The 16,885-nt window shown below is 29.9% G+C and overlaps 1 protein-coding gene across 1 annotated transcript in view; it reads right to left on the bottom strand.

Annotated features, from left to right (window-relative positions):
• The window catches only part of Dennd1b (DENN domain containing 1B), a 245,765-nt gene that overhangs the window by 166,987 nt on the left and 61,893 nt on the right, over nucleotides 1-16,885 (bottom strand). Inside the window, exon 3 of the mRNA XM_027945669.2 lies at nucleotides 8,307-8,350. Coding sequence (XP_027801470.2) covers nucleotides 8,307-8,350 — 44 coding nt within the window. The remainder of the gene's footprint in view (nucleotides 1-8,306; nucleotides 8,351-16,885) is intronic.

Raw genomic sequence — 16,885 nt, 5'->3', positions numbered from 1 at the left:
CTCACTGATAGAGTACATGCCTAGCATATGTAAGGCCCTGGATTCAATCTCCAGCATAGCAAAAAAGGAAAAAAAAAAAAAAGAACAAGAAGAAGAGAAAGTAGAAGGAGGATGAAATCCTACCATATGCAAAAAGGTGGATGACTCTTGAGGACAACTTGCTAAGTGAAATAAATATTTGTTAGAAAGATTCTACTTATGTGAAGTATATAAAATAGTTAAACTCCTAGAAACAAAGACAAATGGTAATTGCCAGGGGGTGGGAAGAGGGGGACACTTTATGAAGAGGGCAGATCTCATGTATCTATTTCTCCAAAACAAAAATAATAATAATCTCAAATTCATTCCCTTTTCCATTTTATCTTTGATTCCTTAGTTCAGACTCTCAACAGTTCTTTTCAACATTTGCAATGGACTTCCACTTAGTCTCCATATCTCAAACAAGCTCCTGTTCTCCTTTACAAAGCACTTACCCTAAAATTATCCTCCTAAAATACAGATGGAATATCTGGAAATCTGCTTACCTACATACCCTTCATGGTTATCACTTAGTTCCTAAAGGTCACCACCAAAGAACATAAACCAAAGCTCTTAATCTGGACCCAACAATCTTTATACTCAACATCAAGCTCCATCCTTTCCAGTCACACTAAATTAATTTTGCCTATTTTAACAAGTTCTTGTGCTTAATTTCATATACTGTCCTTCTACACCTGAAGGCTCTAAACTTAGAATTATTTAATATTATTCTCCCTCCTTCATATTCCATATCCTAGAAGTAATCAAGTCACACTTTTTTACTTGATTTAACTCCATGGATAATCAACAAAATTTTTGAACCATTGAAATTTGCAATGCAAAATATTAAATGATCCTACCTGGCCAGCTAGAATCTATCAGATTTGAAAGAGGAAGTCAGATATATTATCCATCTCTTTCAAAACAAAATATTTATGTAAAAGTCATAGAGTATGATTATCAAACTAAACTTATCATTATAAGTTTATAATAAGGCTGAGGTGTATAGAAGCAGCAGATATTCTCTGAGATGCTATATCTTAGCTTTTTAAGTTCATTTACACAAGTAAAGTCCATATAATCATTCTCTCCTTAACTTCAGTCAAAGGTTTCCTACAACTTAAAAAAAAAAAAAATATTCTTCTGGAATACTTTACATAAATTGAAAACACCATCCTCTTTTAAAATATGACCCTCTTCCCAAAAGCCTTACTTTTATACTCTCATGCTAAATTTCTCCTAGTCTAACTTTTCCCAAACTGTAGAATCAGGGAACAATCTCGTATACGAAGATGTCAGAAACAAGTTCAAGCCACATGTACTTAGCATCTGTATTTTGCAAAAAATGACCACTAGATCGCATTGTTATCTGGCAAACAGCTGGATATTATCACTCAGTACTAATGAAGATAAGCTGCAATATCATCACTTATCTAAAAAATACATACTGATAAACATTTAGCTATCTATTTGAATAATTAAGTTAAAAAGTAATTCATATTCTCAATAAAACAGTCACATTTAATAAAAATAATATTATAACATGAGGTCAATTTTTAAAATAGGTGTATTAAAGAAGGCCAAATATTATGCAAGACATAAAACATTTCTAAAAAATATCTCTAACATTATATCCTTAATATTTAAAATGCCTTAACATATGCCAAGTCTATTTAAATGCACATAATTTATCTGAATCAAAATGAAAATATATCTAATAAATAATACTATTCATCTCGCCTCTTTTAGCTTTCCCTTAATACACAAATGCATTCCTTTTCTGCAAAACACAGCAGCTGGGAATGAAAGAAAAGATTTCAAATGATCATTTTCACATCATATTCCATCATCTTTTCATTAGTTTCTCCTAGCTTTTCTTTGAGCCCCATTCTTTTACCAGAGGTCTCTTCTTAGATCAATCCATATTTCCATAATCCACACTGCAGTTTCCTCTTCTTCTCCCCAGGGTGAACTAACCCCCACATCCAGAACTATGGCATACAACTGTCATTAAGCCTTATAACAATAACAAGATAACAAAAGAACGGGTGGGGATGAGGCTAGCTGGTACCATATGTTGATCAAGTTCAATAATTTCGGCTGACACAGAATATTTTTAAACTTAAAATTTTCAATAGTTGAGTGTCTTCATGTTTACTTGTTTCCCAAGTTGTATTTCAGGCCAAAAATTTAAACACTGATGAGCAATTTGGCAATACTTCCTTTAAAAAGATTATCTACTAATATCATAGTGAAAAGGGGAAGAAAAGATAGAAAACATTAAATATAAAAGTAAAATGGCAATTTATGGATAATTACTATTTTACCTCTGAAATCCCATTCAACTTAAAAATAAAATTCCCTAAAAGTCATTTTTAAGGCAGTATAGTTAAAATAAACAAAATTATTTCAAAGTAACATGGTGAATGAACTGTAACTTTATGTGAGTTTTAAGAGACCTCATTTCCATCAAGTAACATCTAAACATGTTATTCTTGTTGTTTCCATACTTTGTTTCATACCCAAGTTTAATTTCTTTTTAAAATAAAGGTAAATAAAAACTTTAAGAATAAAATTTTGAACTAGAAGAGAGACTTTAATGTTCCCATAATATTATGTTCAATTTGTTTTCCTATGACTTTGGTAGAATTTATTCTGATTCATCAGCCTGTGTTACACTGAAAAACCATTTCTCTATTCTGCTTCTCTCAAAGACTCAGAACCCTTTAATAGAACTAAAGTCTAATTTTACTTTTGTCAAATGCTTAAGTAAGTTTCTGCAAAACCACATTGATTTACTTTAATCTATATTATATATTATTTAATTTCTAAAAGTTGCTTAAAAATATTGGATATTCCAGTTAAAATATAATATTTTTACTGTCATAAAATAGATATAAAAACCTTACCTCTAAGAACTCATTAAAATAAAATCTTTCATCCTTCAGCAGAAAACTAAGATGATTGTTATAGGAGTTTTCAAATAAAATTTAAAATCCATTAAAAATATTTTATTCAATAGGAATTTGCTAAATCACATAGTTTTGTTATACAGAAAATACTCAGGTCATTCATAAAGCAAAATTTCTAAGATATCACCATTTTTTCCAAAATTAGTTTCCTTCTTTTGAACAAAATTTTAAATTGTATCAGCACAAAATATAAAATGAGCATTTATGTAAAATAAGAATGTGATCATGTTTTGCCTTGAGCTTCCCAACACTGCACCTCCAAAACAAACAAAACTGGTCTATATAAGCTTCGTTAGATAGAAAAATATAATTACAACTGATCTGATCTTTGATTTATTTTTTATGTATTTTCCCACAGGCTTGCCACCTTATAGTGTTTCTTTTAGATTTTCTTCTTTTAGACATAGCAATGTACCAAAAATACAGTAAGTGTATCTACTACAAAGTAAACTGATGAGAAGAAATTGATATTTTAAGGTGATTAAAACAGATCACTTACAAAATTTTTGGACTATGAAAGAAAGCAACAAGTTATGATATAATTCCCTTACAATTACCCATTACCTCCTTTATGAAATTTTATTTTGATAAAAATGAAGAAATCATTTGTCTCAGAAGTGTGTTCGTATATAATATGTATATATATTCAGTAAGTAATGAAATAAAAATTTATTCTCTCACATTAAAAACCAGTTTAAGTCATTCCATTTTTTCCATTTAGAAAAACAATAGTTGATTTAGAAGCGATTAAATTATCTTTTGTTTGGTATAATCAAATGGTAGTTGAAAATGACAAAAGAGCAAATGAGTAAAAAGTTTTGACTTAAAAAATTCACAACTGTTGAAATTATTTATTTTGAGATTATTAGGATTTAATAGATTGTTTCTACTTTATGATCTACTTTATGACTGATATAAGAAACAAACTTATAAAATTCCCAGATATCAATGTTCCTCAACTTTAAATTTGTTTTGACAAAATCTCTTAAAAAATCAAAAAAATATATTTTAATATAGATATAAATTTTTATTTAAAAACAGGCATTTTTCCTAAACCATGCAGAAAAATCATTAGGCATTGTGGCACATAAAAAGAAAATTGTATACAATGTAGAATACATTCATTTTAGTATCAGCTGATTAGTATGCTGCCTACAGATAAAAAGAACTATAAAGATATATCTGAAGGATAAATTTTTCAATGCTCTGCTACTATTGTACAATACGTAGCTATTTTTGGTATTCGTTATAATTGTAATACAAACTGTTTCCAGATCATTTCTGCCCAAAGTTACTTAATGAACAGAATTATTATTATTATAAAAATAATCATGTGATACATGCATTTTTCTAAAAATATTTCTAAATGCACTTCGATCACCTATCATGGGAGCATTCACCAGGCTGAAATTTAAATTGTTTTTAAGCCTTCCATAGAGATGAGAGGAGGGAGGAGGAACACATGGATCAAGTACCCATCATGAGCAACCATCATGGACCCACTCACTAAATTTCAAACTGCCTAAACCCTGTGCCACATCACATCTTTTCACTCAAATTTTAATGAAACTGTACTTACATCCCTTTCAGTAGATTACCTGCCTCCTGTTTTTCTAAGATGATTATGATAAGATATCATGAATTTATTCAACTTCCTTTGACCTGTTACTCACTCAAGGAGACACTCAAATAATGTTTATTCAGATACCATCATGTGCCATCTACTCTGCTAACTGTGGAAATTGATAATGAAAATGTTCTCCCTTTCCTTCAAGAAACATACAGCCCAAGTAGGAAGGAAGGAATAAAGAAAAATAAAACTGTAGAATATAGAGGAATATAATAGAGGCTACGGAAGTGTAGACTATTAGTTATAAATGTTCATGTAAGTCTTCAAAGAACTAATTTTCAAACTTAATCTTCAGAATAAAAAGAACTGGACAAAACATAAGAAGGAACAGAATGGAAAAGGGGAGTAAAAATAGAAATATCACACACAAACACACACAAAAAAAAAAAAAAACACTGAGAAACAGGTATACTAGGTGTGAAGGAAATTTAGCCAGGCCTACTTCACTGCTTCTTACAAACCTTGATTCCTATTGTGAATCCCATGAAATAAGTATTATGTTATTCATAGCAGAGGACATTTCCTAATGGTAAAAATAATATAACTGACAAGGTTAGGACTGAAAGATTAATGTAACCCTTCAATTAAATGTAAGGAATAACATTCTAATATCTCTATCACTCTGCCTCAGCTTTGAATAATGAAATAATTTTATCATTCTTTCTAATACAACAGATTATCACATTCAGTTACCCTAACTATGCATGGGATTGTCCTTTACTCTCATCTGAAGAAAAACAACTTACAGAAAAAAAAAACAAAAAAAACTCAGTGGTCAAATAAAGCTTATGACTCACCTCCCATGCTCCCTTTCTTACTACCAGCATTCTCAACAATGCACTCCTGGTAGAAGCAAAGCCAAAAATAGTTCACTTCAGATGCCCAGGCCAAATCTTCCTTTTCTCCAAATCTTCCTTTCCCTAACAGCCTTCTAGTATGCCTTCTTCTTTACTTTTTTGCTCCTTGCAAAAAAAGTACTCGGTGAATAATTTTAAGTTTTTAAGGCAAGATAATGCTACATGATAACTGCCAAAGTTAAAAATTTATTCAGTTTTTGGCAAAAAATCTCATAATAATCAAAAACATCACTAAAAAGCCCTTGAAAAAATATCACATTATTTTATAAATTTATTTTTCAAAACTAGATTATCTGTTCACTGTAAACAGTATACCTTAATTTCCATCTGTGATAGTATAGTATATGTCTATAATCCAGAAAGGCTTTTGCTCATGTTAGTATGAAATGTTTTTTCTATTATAAAGTCTCATAAATTAAAGAAGCACTGTTCTGACTGTCTTACAAAAAAAAATGTAAACTGAATATTTCTAAAGGTCTTATAAAATTAGAGAAAACTGAGTTTCTAATATCTTAAATGAGGTAGACTTTTAAAGTAGTTCTTATTCAGTCACAGTGGAACACATCTATAATTTCAGCTATTTGGTAGGCTCAAAGAGGAAGATCCCAACATCAAAGCCAGGCTGGGAATTTAGCAAGACCCTGTGTCAAAATAAAATTTTTAAAAGAATGATTTGTAGTTCAGTGGTAGAGCACTGCCTAGCATTTGCAAAGCCCTGGGTTCAATCCAGAATACTGCAAAATAATAAATAAATAAATAGATAGATAAATAATTCTTCTTAGAGAAATCAAATTCGCGTCATTAAGACAAATCTTTAGGAAACGTGTTAAGATTTATAATTTTGGCTTAATGAAAATAGCCATATCCTCTAATTTAGTAAATGTTAAGTACAGTACAAGCACATATTTTATTCTATTTGAGTTTGTTTTTCCCAAATTTATCAGATTACTGAACACATAAACTAACATTTACATCACATGAATGTACATTTTTACCCAACTACCCAGCCATTACTTTAGTACACTTTATTTCTGCAGTAAAATTACATTTTGTAGTATGTCTTCTGAACAAAAGTGGGATAGCAAGTAGAGGAAAGAAGAAGATCAAAGAGTAAGCAATACAAACAGCATCTGCATCTTCTGTAGTATTAGTACATTCACCAAAAAGCACACAGTATAACCATTCCTCAAGGCCCTCTGCTAGGCCCCTTATAAAGCATGGCTTCTTCAGCATGTAAAGTGAGGTAGGTAAACAAAATGGTAACTAAACTTCCTTTCAGCTCTAACTTTCAAAAAGTCTTGGAATTTCTGTGAACTGAAATCATTGGAGTTAGGGATGTTCATCACTATTACATGGTTAATTAGTCTTGTATTTCACTAAGAATGTGAGGACTTATTGATATTCTGATGACCTCACAAATTTAAGAAACAGAGCAACAATTCAGCTCCAAGTGAAAAATTCCAAGCATCACTTTAAGAGTCACAAAGAAGAAAAGCTATAGCTGAACTCACAAAAAATTCTTCTAGGAGTAGACCCAACAAGTACATTATCACTCATATGCAAATCCAGATAGGACTCTTTGGATTGCCTGAAAATCCTTAGGGGTAGTCTAAGCAGTGAAAATAAAAATAACAAAAAAGACCTGAAAAGGGACAGAAGGTTTGTTCCTGGGTCAGTTGGCAAGAAAGAATTGAGAAGACTAGGAAAAGAACATTTCAGAAGGATAAAATGAGTCAGCAAGTCTCTATTCTTCATATACAACTTGGGAACATATCCAATTAAGCTTCTTAATTCCAAATAATGTTTTCACCACAGGGACTTCTTTTATATATTTAAGATATTTATAAATCTATCCTTTCTCTAAAAGGCTAAAACCATATTAAAAGTACATACCTACTTTCTATTTGAAACCACTGTCAAAGTCTGCACTAGATCTAATTAATGCTTAACATGCTCATTTAATTGACTTTTCTTTCAGATTTCTTTCATTTAAAACATTCAAAATCATGCACCTGTCTATTTCTGAATGAATTGTTTTAAAGATATACTGTTACCAGATTTAAGTTTGGTAAGTTGTCAGAATCCTATCAGTGAACTGAAATTATAAATTTGTAGTATTATAATTCTAACAGTGATAAGATTGTTTTATCCCATTTCTTTCAAAAGGAAAGGAACCTACTCATTATATATCCAACAAAAAGTACTTATCTCTATCAAAACTTAAATTTGTATTGTTAATCATATATTATATAGTTCAACTTCAAAATGATAAATCTAACATACAAATTTTAAAATATTTTTCTATTTACATATATGATATAAAAATATTTCATCATGTTGATAATACTAAATACTTATGAAACTATAGAAGACTACAACTTAAAACACAAATGGAATAAATTAATCCTGCAGACACTCATGCTATGTTTAAGAAAATAAAGCTACAGGTAAAAATTATCTATAAGTAAGAAGATATTGATAATTCAAACTCTAATTGTAAATATTTGAGATATCACCATGATAAGGAAAGAACTGATCACTTACTTATAGCAGTTATCCTTAATTCTAAGTAACAGAAATAATGTCTACATAGAATTAAGTATAAGTATGAAAATACGTTGAAACTGTAAATATCTAGGCCCTATTATTTTCAACATAAGAGAGTCTTCATTGATCTACTTGGTAACACTAAAAAAGATTCTTCTACCTATTGTCCACACTTGCTCCTTCTTCCCTCACATTGATCAAGAAAAAAAAATTATGGCAATTTAAGTGTAATAATAATCATAATATTCCATTTCTAATGTTTTTAAATTATGTTGTCCCAACCTGGTCTCCAAAGTCCTCTGGGAATTTCCACAATATCACAGGATCTGCAAATAATTGATACATATCATTAAAAAGAGCCAAAGAAAAACATTTAATTACACAAACTACAATCATAATTTTTTGGTCAGGGTCACTGTGTGCTATTTATCAAATTAAATATTTTAATCTTTTAAGGTTTTAGTGACTTTTGAAATAGGATCAAATAAAATTAATAACTTGGTAAGGTTATAAAAATCATTTTTTAGCAATTGACATTTTATTTATATATCATATATTTTAAGATTCTGAGTATTTTCAATGTTAACTATACTTTTAAACTATTGGTTTTAATATTAAATTAAAATATAAATGTGGTAAATATGTAATCAAATATTACAACTGACAGAGACTAAAACAAAATAAACTCTATAAATCAGTTTTAAAATAATAGATAAGTTAATAGGTAGGAGAAGACTGCTTATTTAAAATACAATTAATATTTGCAGGATATTTCAGAAAATTTTTTCTAATATATCTATTATATATATATATATATGTATTCTTTTACTTATATTCACACCAGTTTTACATTTTCATTGTTCCTTACACTATTTCTCTTCCACTTGGTATAATAAAATTCTTAATTATCACTAGGTAAATATTTTGGTCATACACTTATTTTTTAACTGTCAAAAATAAAATTCCGAATATGTTAAATGTTTTAAAAGGTAAAATGAGTTAATATATTTCTGGGGAAAAAAATTTTAAAAACTTTTGAAAGTCCACAAAATCTAAGACATGCAAATTAATAAGTGAATAGCTAAAATGTTGCTTGTAACTTCAATAGAATTTTTTTCAAGTATTTTAACTTAAAACGCAAAGAAAGCAAGCTTTCCATAACTAAACCTTTTACTTATAAAGCAATAAAAACTTTCCATATAAATTAACACAGGTAAGTCATTTAAAACATATACATTACAAATTTATGAAGTAACAACAAATGATTATGCCCTCCGTAAAACAATGTAGACATATTTGAAATGAAGTTAAATGAACTATAGATCACTTAAAAATCCTGAGGCATTAATGTCCTGAGGATAACTATTACCAATTGGAATACACATACACACACATTTATATGTTTCACTGGCATATAAGATGATATGTTAAGTGGCAAATAAAATAACTGATCAGATTTAAATCTCCTAAAACAAAGGTGTATGACAGAATCTTCATGAAATATCAAACAAAAATTATTACTGTTGATAAATTAACACAAAAATTAATGGCCATATAAATAAATCATCACACAAAATGTAGGCTAGTTCTTTTTCATAAATAATGAAATTAAGGGATTTCAATGTGCTTAAAATATCGCTTTTAAACAACTTTTGAGAGACATTTGAGAAAATGTCTGTGCAAGTGTTTTACACCTATGTCTTTAAGCCAGGCACAGTGGCTCATGCCCATAATTCCTTCCAGCATGAAGAAGGGAGGTTGAGGCAGGAGGATAGCAGGTTCAAAGCTAGCCTCAGCAATTTAGGGAGGATATAAGCAACCTAGTAAGGCTCTGTCTCAAAATTAAAAAAATGAAAATAAAAAGTATTAGGGATGTGATTCAGTGGTAAAGGGCCCTTGGGTTAATTCCTTCCTAAAAAAAAAAAAAAAAAAAAAAGGCAAAACAACAACAAAAAACAATGCCTCTCGGGGCTAGGATTGTGGCTCAGTGGTACAGCGCTCGCCTTGCACAGGTGCACAGGCGGGACTGGTCAGATCCTAAGCACCACATAAAAATAAAGGCATTGTGTTGTGTCCATCTACACCTAAAAAATAAATACTTAAAAAAAAAAAACAATGCCTCTGTCTTTAAATAAGGACATTTAACTGGTGTAGCCCTCACAGTTTGCCCTCATTGTTAGCAGCATTTAGTTAAGTATGGTTTACTGCCTTACTTTACACTAATCCCTTACTCAATCTTTTTTCTTTTTTTCTGTATTCACAGAGAAAGAATGAGTACATAAAAAAAGCACCTACTGGTTTAATTATCTAGTGGAATATATCCTATTGTTTTCATTAAATAAATTTTACTCTTCAGCACTCAAAACTTTATTATAATCATATGCATCCATATTTTAAAATGTATTAACTTAGTTAATATTTATGTGGTTATATTTAGACCACATCTGACATATCTTTGTAGCAACTTTTCATAAGTACTGCAGAGGAAGAAACAAAAGGGACTAAAAAAAATAATAATTCAATTCTACAACTTTGCACAAAGACTGAATTTTCTGTTCCCTGAGGATTACTTTCTAAATAATCAATCTGATCTGGCAATGTTAGGCCAATTTTATGCTGATTTTATGGGTGAAAGGATGGGAACTGATGGCAGGAGTCATCAGTGCAGTGATGACTGATAATAACAGTTTCTCTTCTTTCCAACTTCTACTAGTAATTCAAAGGAGACTCTTTATCTTCATTTTAAAAATACTTTGCTGCCAACAATCTAGAAACTAAATAAATATGAAAGGAAGAACGTATCTTAATTTTGACATAAATATAACTAATTTGTTTTAATGAGATAAATTACAATGTAATAAGAAAAATACACAAATTTTTATCAAATCAGTAAACATTTAAGGAAAAATGTTTAAATTATTATCTGTGCTCTACTATCACAAAGATTTTTAATTCATGATTAAACCTTTATAAAAATGGAAAATAAGATAAATTTGATGATATTTTATTTTCTTTCTCAATCAGATATTTCACATTTTTTGACCTACAGTGAAAAGGAAAAATTAAAATAACTTGGAATACTAATGTGATTCTACTGAATCACAAAAACTAAAAAGGGAAAACTTTCTAATTGCATAAGTGAATAAAACTGACTTAATTCATAGAACTCAAAAATGAATTAAGAATACACTATCTTTTAAAGTATGCACTTGTCAAAAATTCACAGTTCAAAAGGACATATTTTTGAAAAAGTAGAACATAAAATAATAATATTTTGTTTGTTTATACCTTTTATTGCTTGATTTACTTACATTATAGAATTAGAACAGAATTTATATATGAAGAAACAGAAGTCAAAATAATGAGAAGTTTGCTTAATCATATAGCTATCTAATGTCTGAGATTAGAGCATTCTTAAAATGTAAGAAGCACCTTATTTTAAATAATTTCCAAAAACTAATCCATTTTGTGACTCATTTAAATTTATTTTGTTCAAAAATCTAAAGACTGCTTAAAAAAAAAAAGAAAAGAAAAAGTCTCTGTCCTCCAGTACCCTACAGTGTCATGGACAAAAATGTCAAAGGCTATTTAGTTTTTGTGCAAGGTATTATTCTAAACATGGTAGACTTCAGGGTCATTTTAATTCAACTTAAAATTTCATCAGCTTAATAATTTCAAGAAATGTTGCAAATGAAGGAATGAAGATGTGTTTTGAAAAAAAGGGAGCAAAAAAATTAAACTGTTTTTTGGAAAATGTGTGACTTTCATTCTTTTAACTGTGGTGATATAATGGTCAATTTATAGAAAAGAAAAACATTCAAATATGAAAAAAATTTAATGTTGGTTACTATGATAAAAGGATATCATAAGGAAATCTAACCTACTTTAGAGAGCAACTAAAGAAAAGGACCTCTAAATTGACATTTACATTACACAAAGGATAATTTGACTATAAAGTGATAACGGAGAAAGTTCTAGACTAGAGAAACAACAAGCATGAAATCTTGGGGGTTAAAAGAAAGCAGAATGCATTTTAGAAACGAGAAAAAAAATCTAATGTCTAGAACATAAAGTAGAAGGGAAAGAATGTCGAGAGATGAAGCTGGATTGGCAAGAAAAGCTATTCCAGCAGCTAGTGGTATAAACCAAAGGAGAAAAACAACCCGAAAGTAGGCAGAATTCAGCTAGAATGTTGGTGAGGAGGCAGATTTAAGATGACTATGGAATAAGTATGAGAAAAGAGGCAATGTGTATGGAGGCAACTTATTTAAGGAAGGCTACATAGGGCAGAAGAAAGTAAAGGTAAATGGAAAGATTAAGGTAAACAGATTTTTTTCTTTGTCAGGATAGTTTAGAACATGCTGATAGGAACTAATAGCCAGTGGAAGCCAACAAAAAAGGAAAATAAGATCCCTAAGAAGGCAGGAAGGGTGGAATCCTGACCAAGATAGTGATATGAGCCATGGACAGAAGCTAGAGCTAGCCTTCCACTGTTACAAGGAAAATGGAGGAGGGAGAAGACAAGTTTGTGGGATGTGTGGCTCAAAGATGAAACATGTAAAAACTGGTATTTTTCCCTCCCTGGTGAAAAGCTCTCTAAAACAAAGTACTCAGCTTAGAGAGGGACTGTTGGAGGTTCAAGGAGAAGGTTTAGGCAATAATTAATATTCAGTTTATGCAAGTGTCCATTCTGGCACTGAAAGGTAACAAAGTAGGATTTTCCCATCATGATCCAGCAGCTCAGATGAAAGATAAAATTGGTGGATTCAGTCAGGGTCAAAGTTTCTCTCCGACATGTGTGATAAAAAGAGAACTTGCACAAAAGAGCACAGACATAAATGACTTACCTAAAACTAATTAAAAAGGAGGTGGATTGTTTTTCTATAAAATCCAACAATATATGTTATATAGAGAAATACATATGCACTTTATAAATATATTACATATATCCAAAGACTGCAGGATTGAGAAATAAGATAAATAAAATGGAAGCATTGTAAAATTATCAAATAAAGCAGCTGATGGCCTACCATTAATAATACAATACTTTTTATGACTAGAGACAGATCCTTTAAAACTCTGAATTCTTTATCTTTCTCCCTTTTTCTTCTCTCTAGGTTCACATGAAAGAAAAGAATATCACCTTTTTTTCCAAGTACACCAAACAAATATCATTTTTATACAGGTACTATTGTGTAAAAAAGATTGAAAAGTATATAGTTAGATAATTATGGTTAAAATTATAATTTTTGTTAAATCTGTCACAATAGATTTCCAAACCATTAATTATGGCATTTTCATAGCAAGCCTGACTGCAGAAAAATTTTAAGAAAGCATCTCACTCAATTATTTAGGACCCTGGTGAAGTTAGAGATCCAGAAAACTAATACCTTGACATTTTTCCTTGGTATGCACTCCAGCAAAACACAAATTTAAAGCATTGGTGGAAGGATATCAGTCCCATAACAAAGGATTAATGAAAAGCTCTACTGATTCATACCCCACCAAAAACTAACCTAATATTATGGATTGCATTACAAACTTTAAAAACATAAGGAGTAGTAAAACTAAAATAAATAATAATAAATTCAGACTACCTCCTTTCCCCCCACCCCCCCACTACTACAGGGATTTAAAGGAGGGTGCTTTTTTTCTTTTTTTTTTTTTTTCTTTTAAACTTAGCCTCACTAAGTTGCTGAGCTGGCCTCAAACTCATGTATTTTTATTAAAATATATATAATCAAATATTATACAAATTAAGGCTAACATACAGATGATAGGCAACAGATATACCAACTGCCCTATTCTGAGCAATACACACTGTTTACATGCAAAGAAATGTCATACTGTGCCCCATAAATATGCACAATTCCTATGTTAATGTTTTAAAAAATGTTTGATAATATAGAATTTTAGTATCTTCTTAATGCACTCACTATTCAGTAGTTCTCAAACTTTAGTATGCAACAGAAACACCAAGATATATACAGCAAAAATACTGGGTCCCACTCAAATAAGTTCTGATTCTGTAGGCCTCACCATGGGTCTGAGAAACTGCAGTTCTAACAAGCTCCCACGTGATACTGATGTCACTGGTTCTATGAGAACCACACTTTGAGAACCATTTTCCTCACATACCATGTTATCCTTCACAATGATCAGTATTATACAACACATGTCAAGGAATTTAATATTTGTTGATTAAAAATATTATTTTAAAAAGGGCAGTAATTCCTTTTATTTCATACATATTTTATTTGACAAGAGAGATATCTTCTTGAAGCTTAGAAAAAACATCAACCATGGCAATTATAGCAGAAATTTTAGCAAAAAAAAAAAATGCTGACAAAATATCTTTAAAACCTTTTCTGTACTAACAAATATTACTAATACTATAATTCTATAGTATTAGTAATATTACTAATACTATAATCCTATAGTATTAGTAATATTACTAATACTATAATCCTATAGTATTAGTAATATTTTACTAAGAATCTTATTTCAAAATGTAATATTTTATAACATTGTAACTATTATTTAAGGAGCACTTATGGAGACTACAGTTATATGTTCATAAATATATGCTAGCATTCTCTACCTCTGCATGATACATAGACATTCATAATCCAATATTTAAATAAGATAGATTTTTTTTTGTACTTTACCATCTCAGATATGTGAGAAAATATTTTTGATGTGTGTTCTTAGAAGCCTTTCCTTCACAGAATTTAAGCAGTTACTTTGAATCTAAACAACTGAAAGATTAAATGCACAGAAAGGATATCTGTAAATACATATATATTTATTTATGTGTTGATATTTTTAAGAAATGTCTCATTATATATGGATAGAATCTTGGAATTTTTCTGAATGAGAAGGGATCTTAAAGATTATATTGATGATCCAGACTTAAAAATGTTACACTGGATCCTGGGTCTTGAGCTAGAAACTACTAAAGACAAAATTAGAATTTAGTATCCTTGTATCCAGTAGGACTTCCTTCCTAACTATGCTGCTCTGCTGGGCATAAAAGAAACTACATTAAAAAAAAAAGAAAGAAAGAAACAAACAAACAATTTGCTCTACTTTGTAGATCTCCCTTCATTCATTGGGCAATAGTTTCCGTCAAAAATATAGAAAATTTCTTATCCACAGGAAGATACTTTTAGCAAACTATGTATTTCAAAAAATTTTAAAATAATAGCGTAAACCCTATAGAACACTTCTAAACAAATTTTGAAAACATTATGTGAAGAAACCTAGAAAAGGCTATTAATCATGAATAGTATTTAAATCAATACCATCTCAATCTGGAAGTAACATAATTCCTAACCATGGAAGTTTGAATACATATTAAAAAAAAACATAAAGGAAACGAAAATGTTATTTCACAGTGTTTTACAGAGAGATTACACTTCTGTGCTTTATATAATATATATGTTTAAAAATAAAAGCAAGCAATTTTTTAAATTTGGTCATTTTTTTCATCCTCCTAAAAAATGTACATAAGTGGTAATACAAATAAAAACTACTGTTAGGATCCCATTGCAATTCTCTTCATTGTAAAGAGATAAAGGATAATCAAACTAATCCTACTATAGAATTATTGTGATACTTTTGAAACTCAAAGCATACAAACAATTTAATGGAAAATTCTACACTTTCTAAATGTTTCTTCCCAGAATGATCTGAAATTAGCATTATAACTCAAAATGAAGAAGCATTTTTTTGTTCATAAACTAGAAAATTCTAATGAAGGCAATTAAAACAGAACTTCAAAGAACCTTAAGAAAATATAATCCAATTCATAGCATGATAGATATATCATTCTGTTTCTTCCATTCCCTTTTTAAAAAGACCTATTATAATAAAATGAAAACCCTCATCAATCACCTGATAGAGTAATTCCAAACTTAACCAAACAGGGCTAATGGGTGAGAATTGAATTGAAAACACCTTGACAAAGAAAGCAATTTCTTTTCTTCGCACTCCTCTGAAGCTGTGGGTGATCATGGTAATCGAACCATCAACAGTGAGGGGCCATCTGTCCCAAGGGCCCTTCATGAGACTTAAAAAAAAAAAAATACCAACAACAAAAAAGGGAAAGAAATGTGTACCACAGATGTTCAATCTTGATTAATCTATGACAAGGAACTTACAACTGAGAATCAATGTTTTGACGTTTTTCAGATACCAATCATTAAAAGCCAACACAAAAGTTTTTATAAGAACACAGGGGGAAAAAAGTTAATAGGTTACTGTAGAAAGATGATCTGTCATATAAAACCTGATATGCCCTTTTAGTCAGCTGATATGTTCAACATATCCTCACATACATTAGCTTTTTCATGATTCCCTTAGAGAAAGAAGGCAAAAGCCAGGTTTAGCAATACACAGTTATTTTTCTATATTATTTTTATAAGTAAATGATCAAATATAAAGAGATATACTTCTTGTCAAAATTCATTGTATTTAACTCTGTTTTAAAATATTTACAAGAACTACAGCCTTAACATGAAATTTCAGAAATATAAAACTCCTAAGGCAGTTTCAATTTATTTCTAACATTTAAAACATCCCTAACATTTAAGATAATTTTTTAAAATATTTATTTTTTAGGTGTAGATGGACACAACACAATACCTTTATTTATTTTTTTTTAAGTGGTGCTAAGGATTGAACCCGGGCCCCACCCAAGCTAGGTGAGCGCTCTACCAAAGAGCCACAATCCCAGACCCCTAAGATAATTTTCATATTACAGCATAATACAGGTGTGACTGGAAATACAAACTTGGAAAATGCCTTTTAAATTTTTTTTTTAGTTGTAGATGGACACAATACTTTTATTCTATTTATTC

The sequence above is a fragment of the Marmota flaviventris genome, chromosome 12, assembly GCF_047511675.1.
Source record: "Marmota flaviventris isolate mMarFla1 chromosome 12, mMarFla1.hap1, whole genome shotgun sequence".
Lineage (NCBI taxonomy): Eukaryota > Metazoa > Chordata > Mammalia > Rodentia > Sciuridae > Marmota > Marmota flaviventris.
Note: the sequence above shows the minus strand (reverse complement) of the source record. Positions and strands in the feature narration are given on the sequence as shown.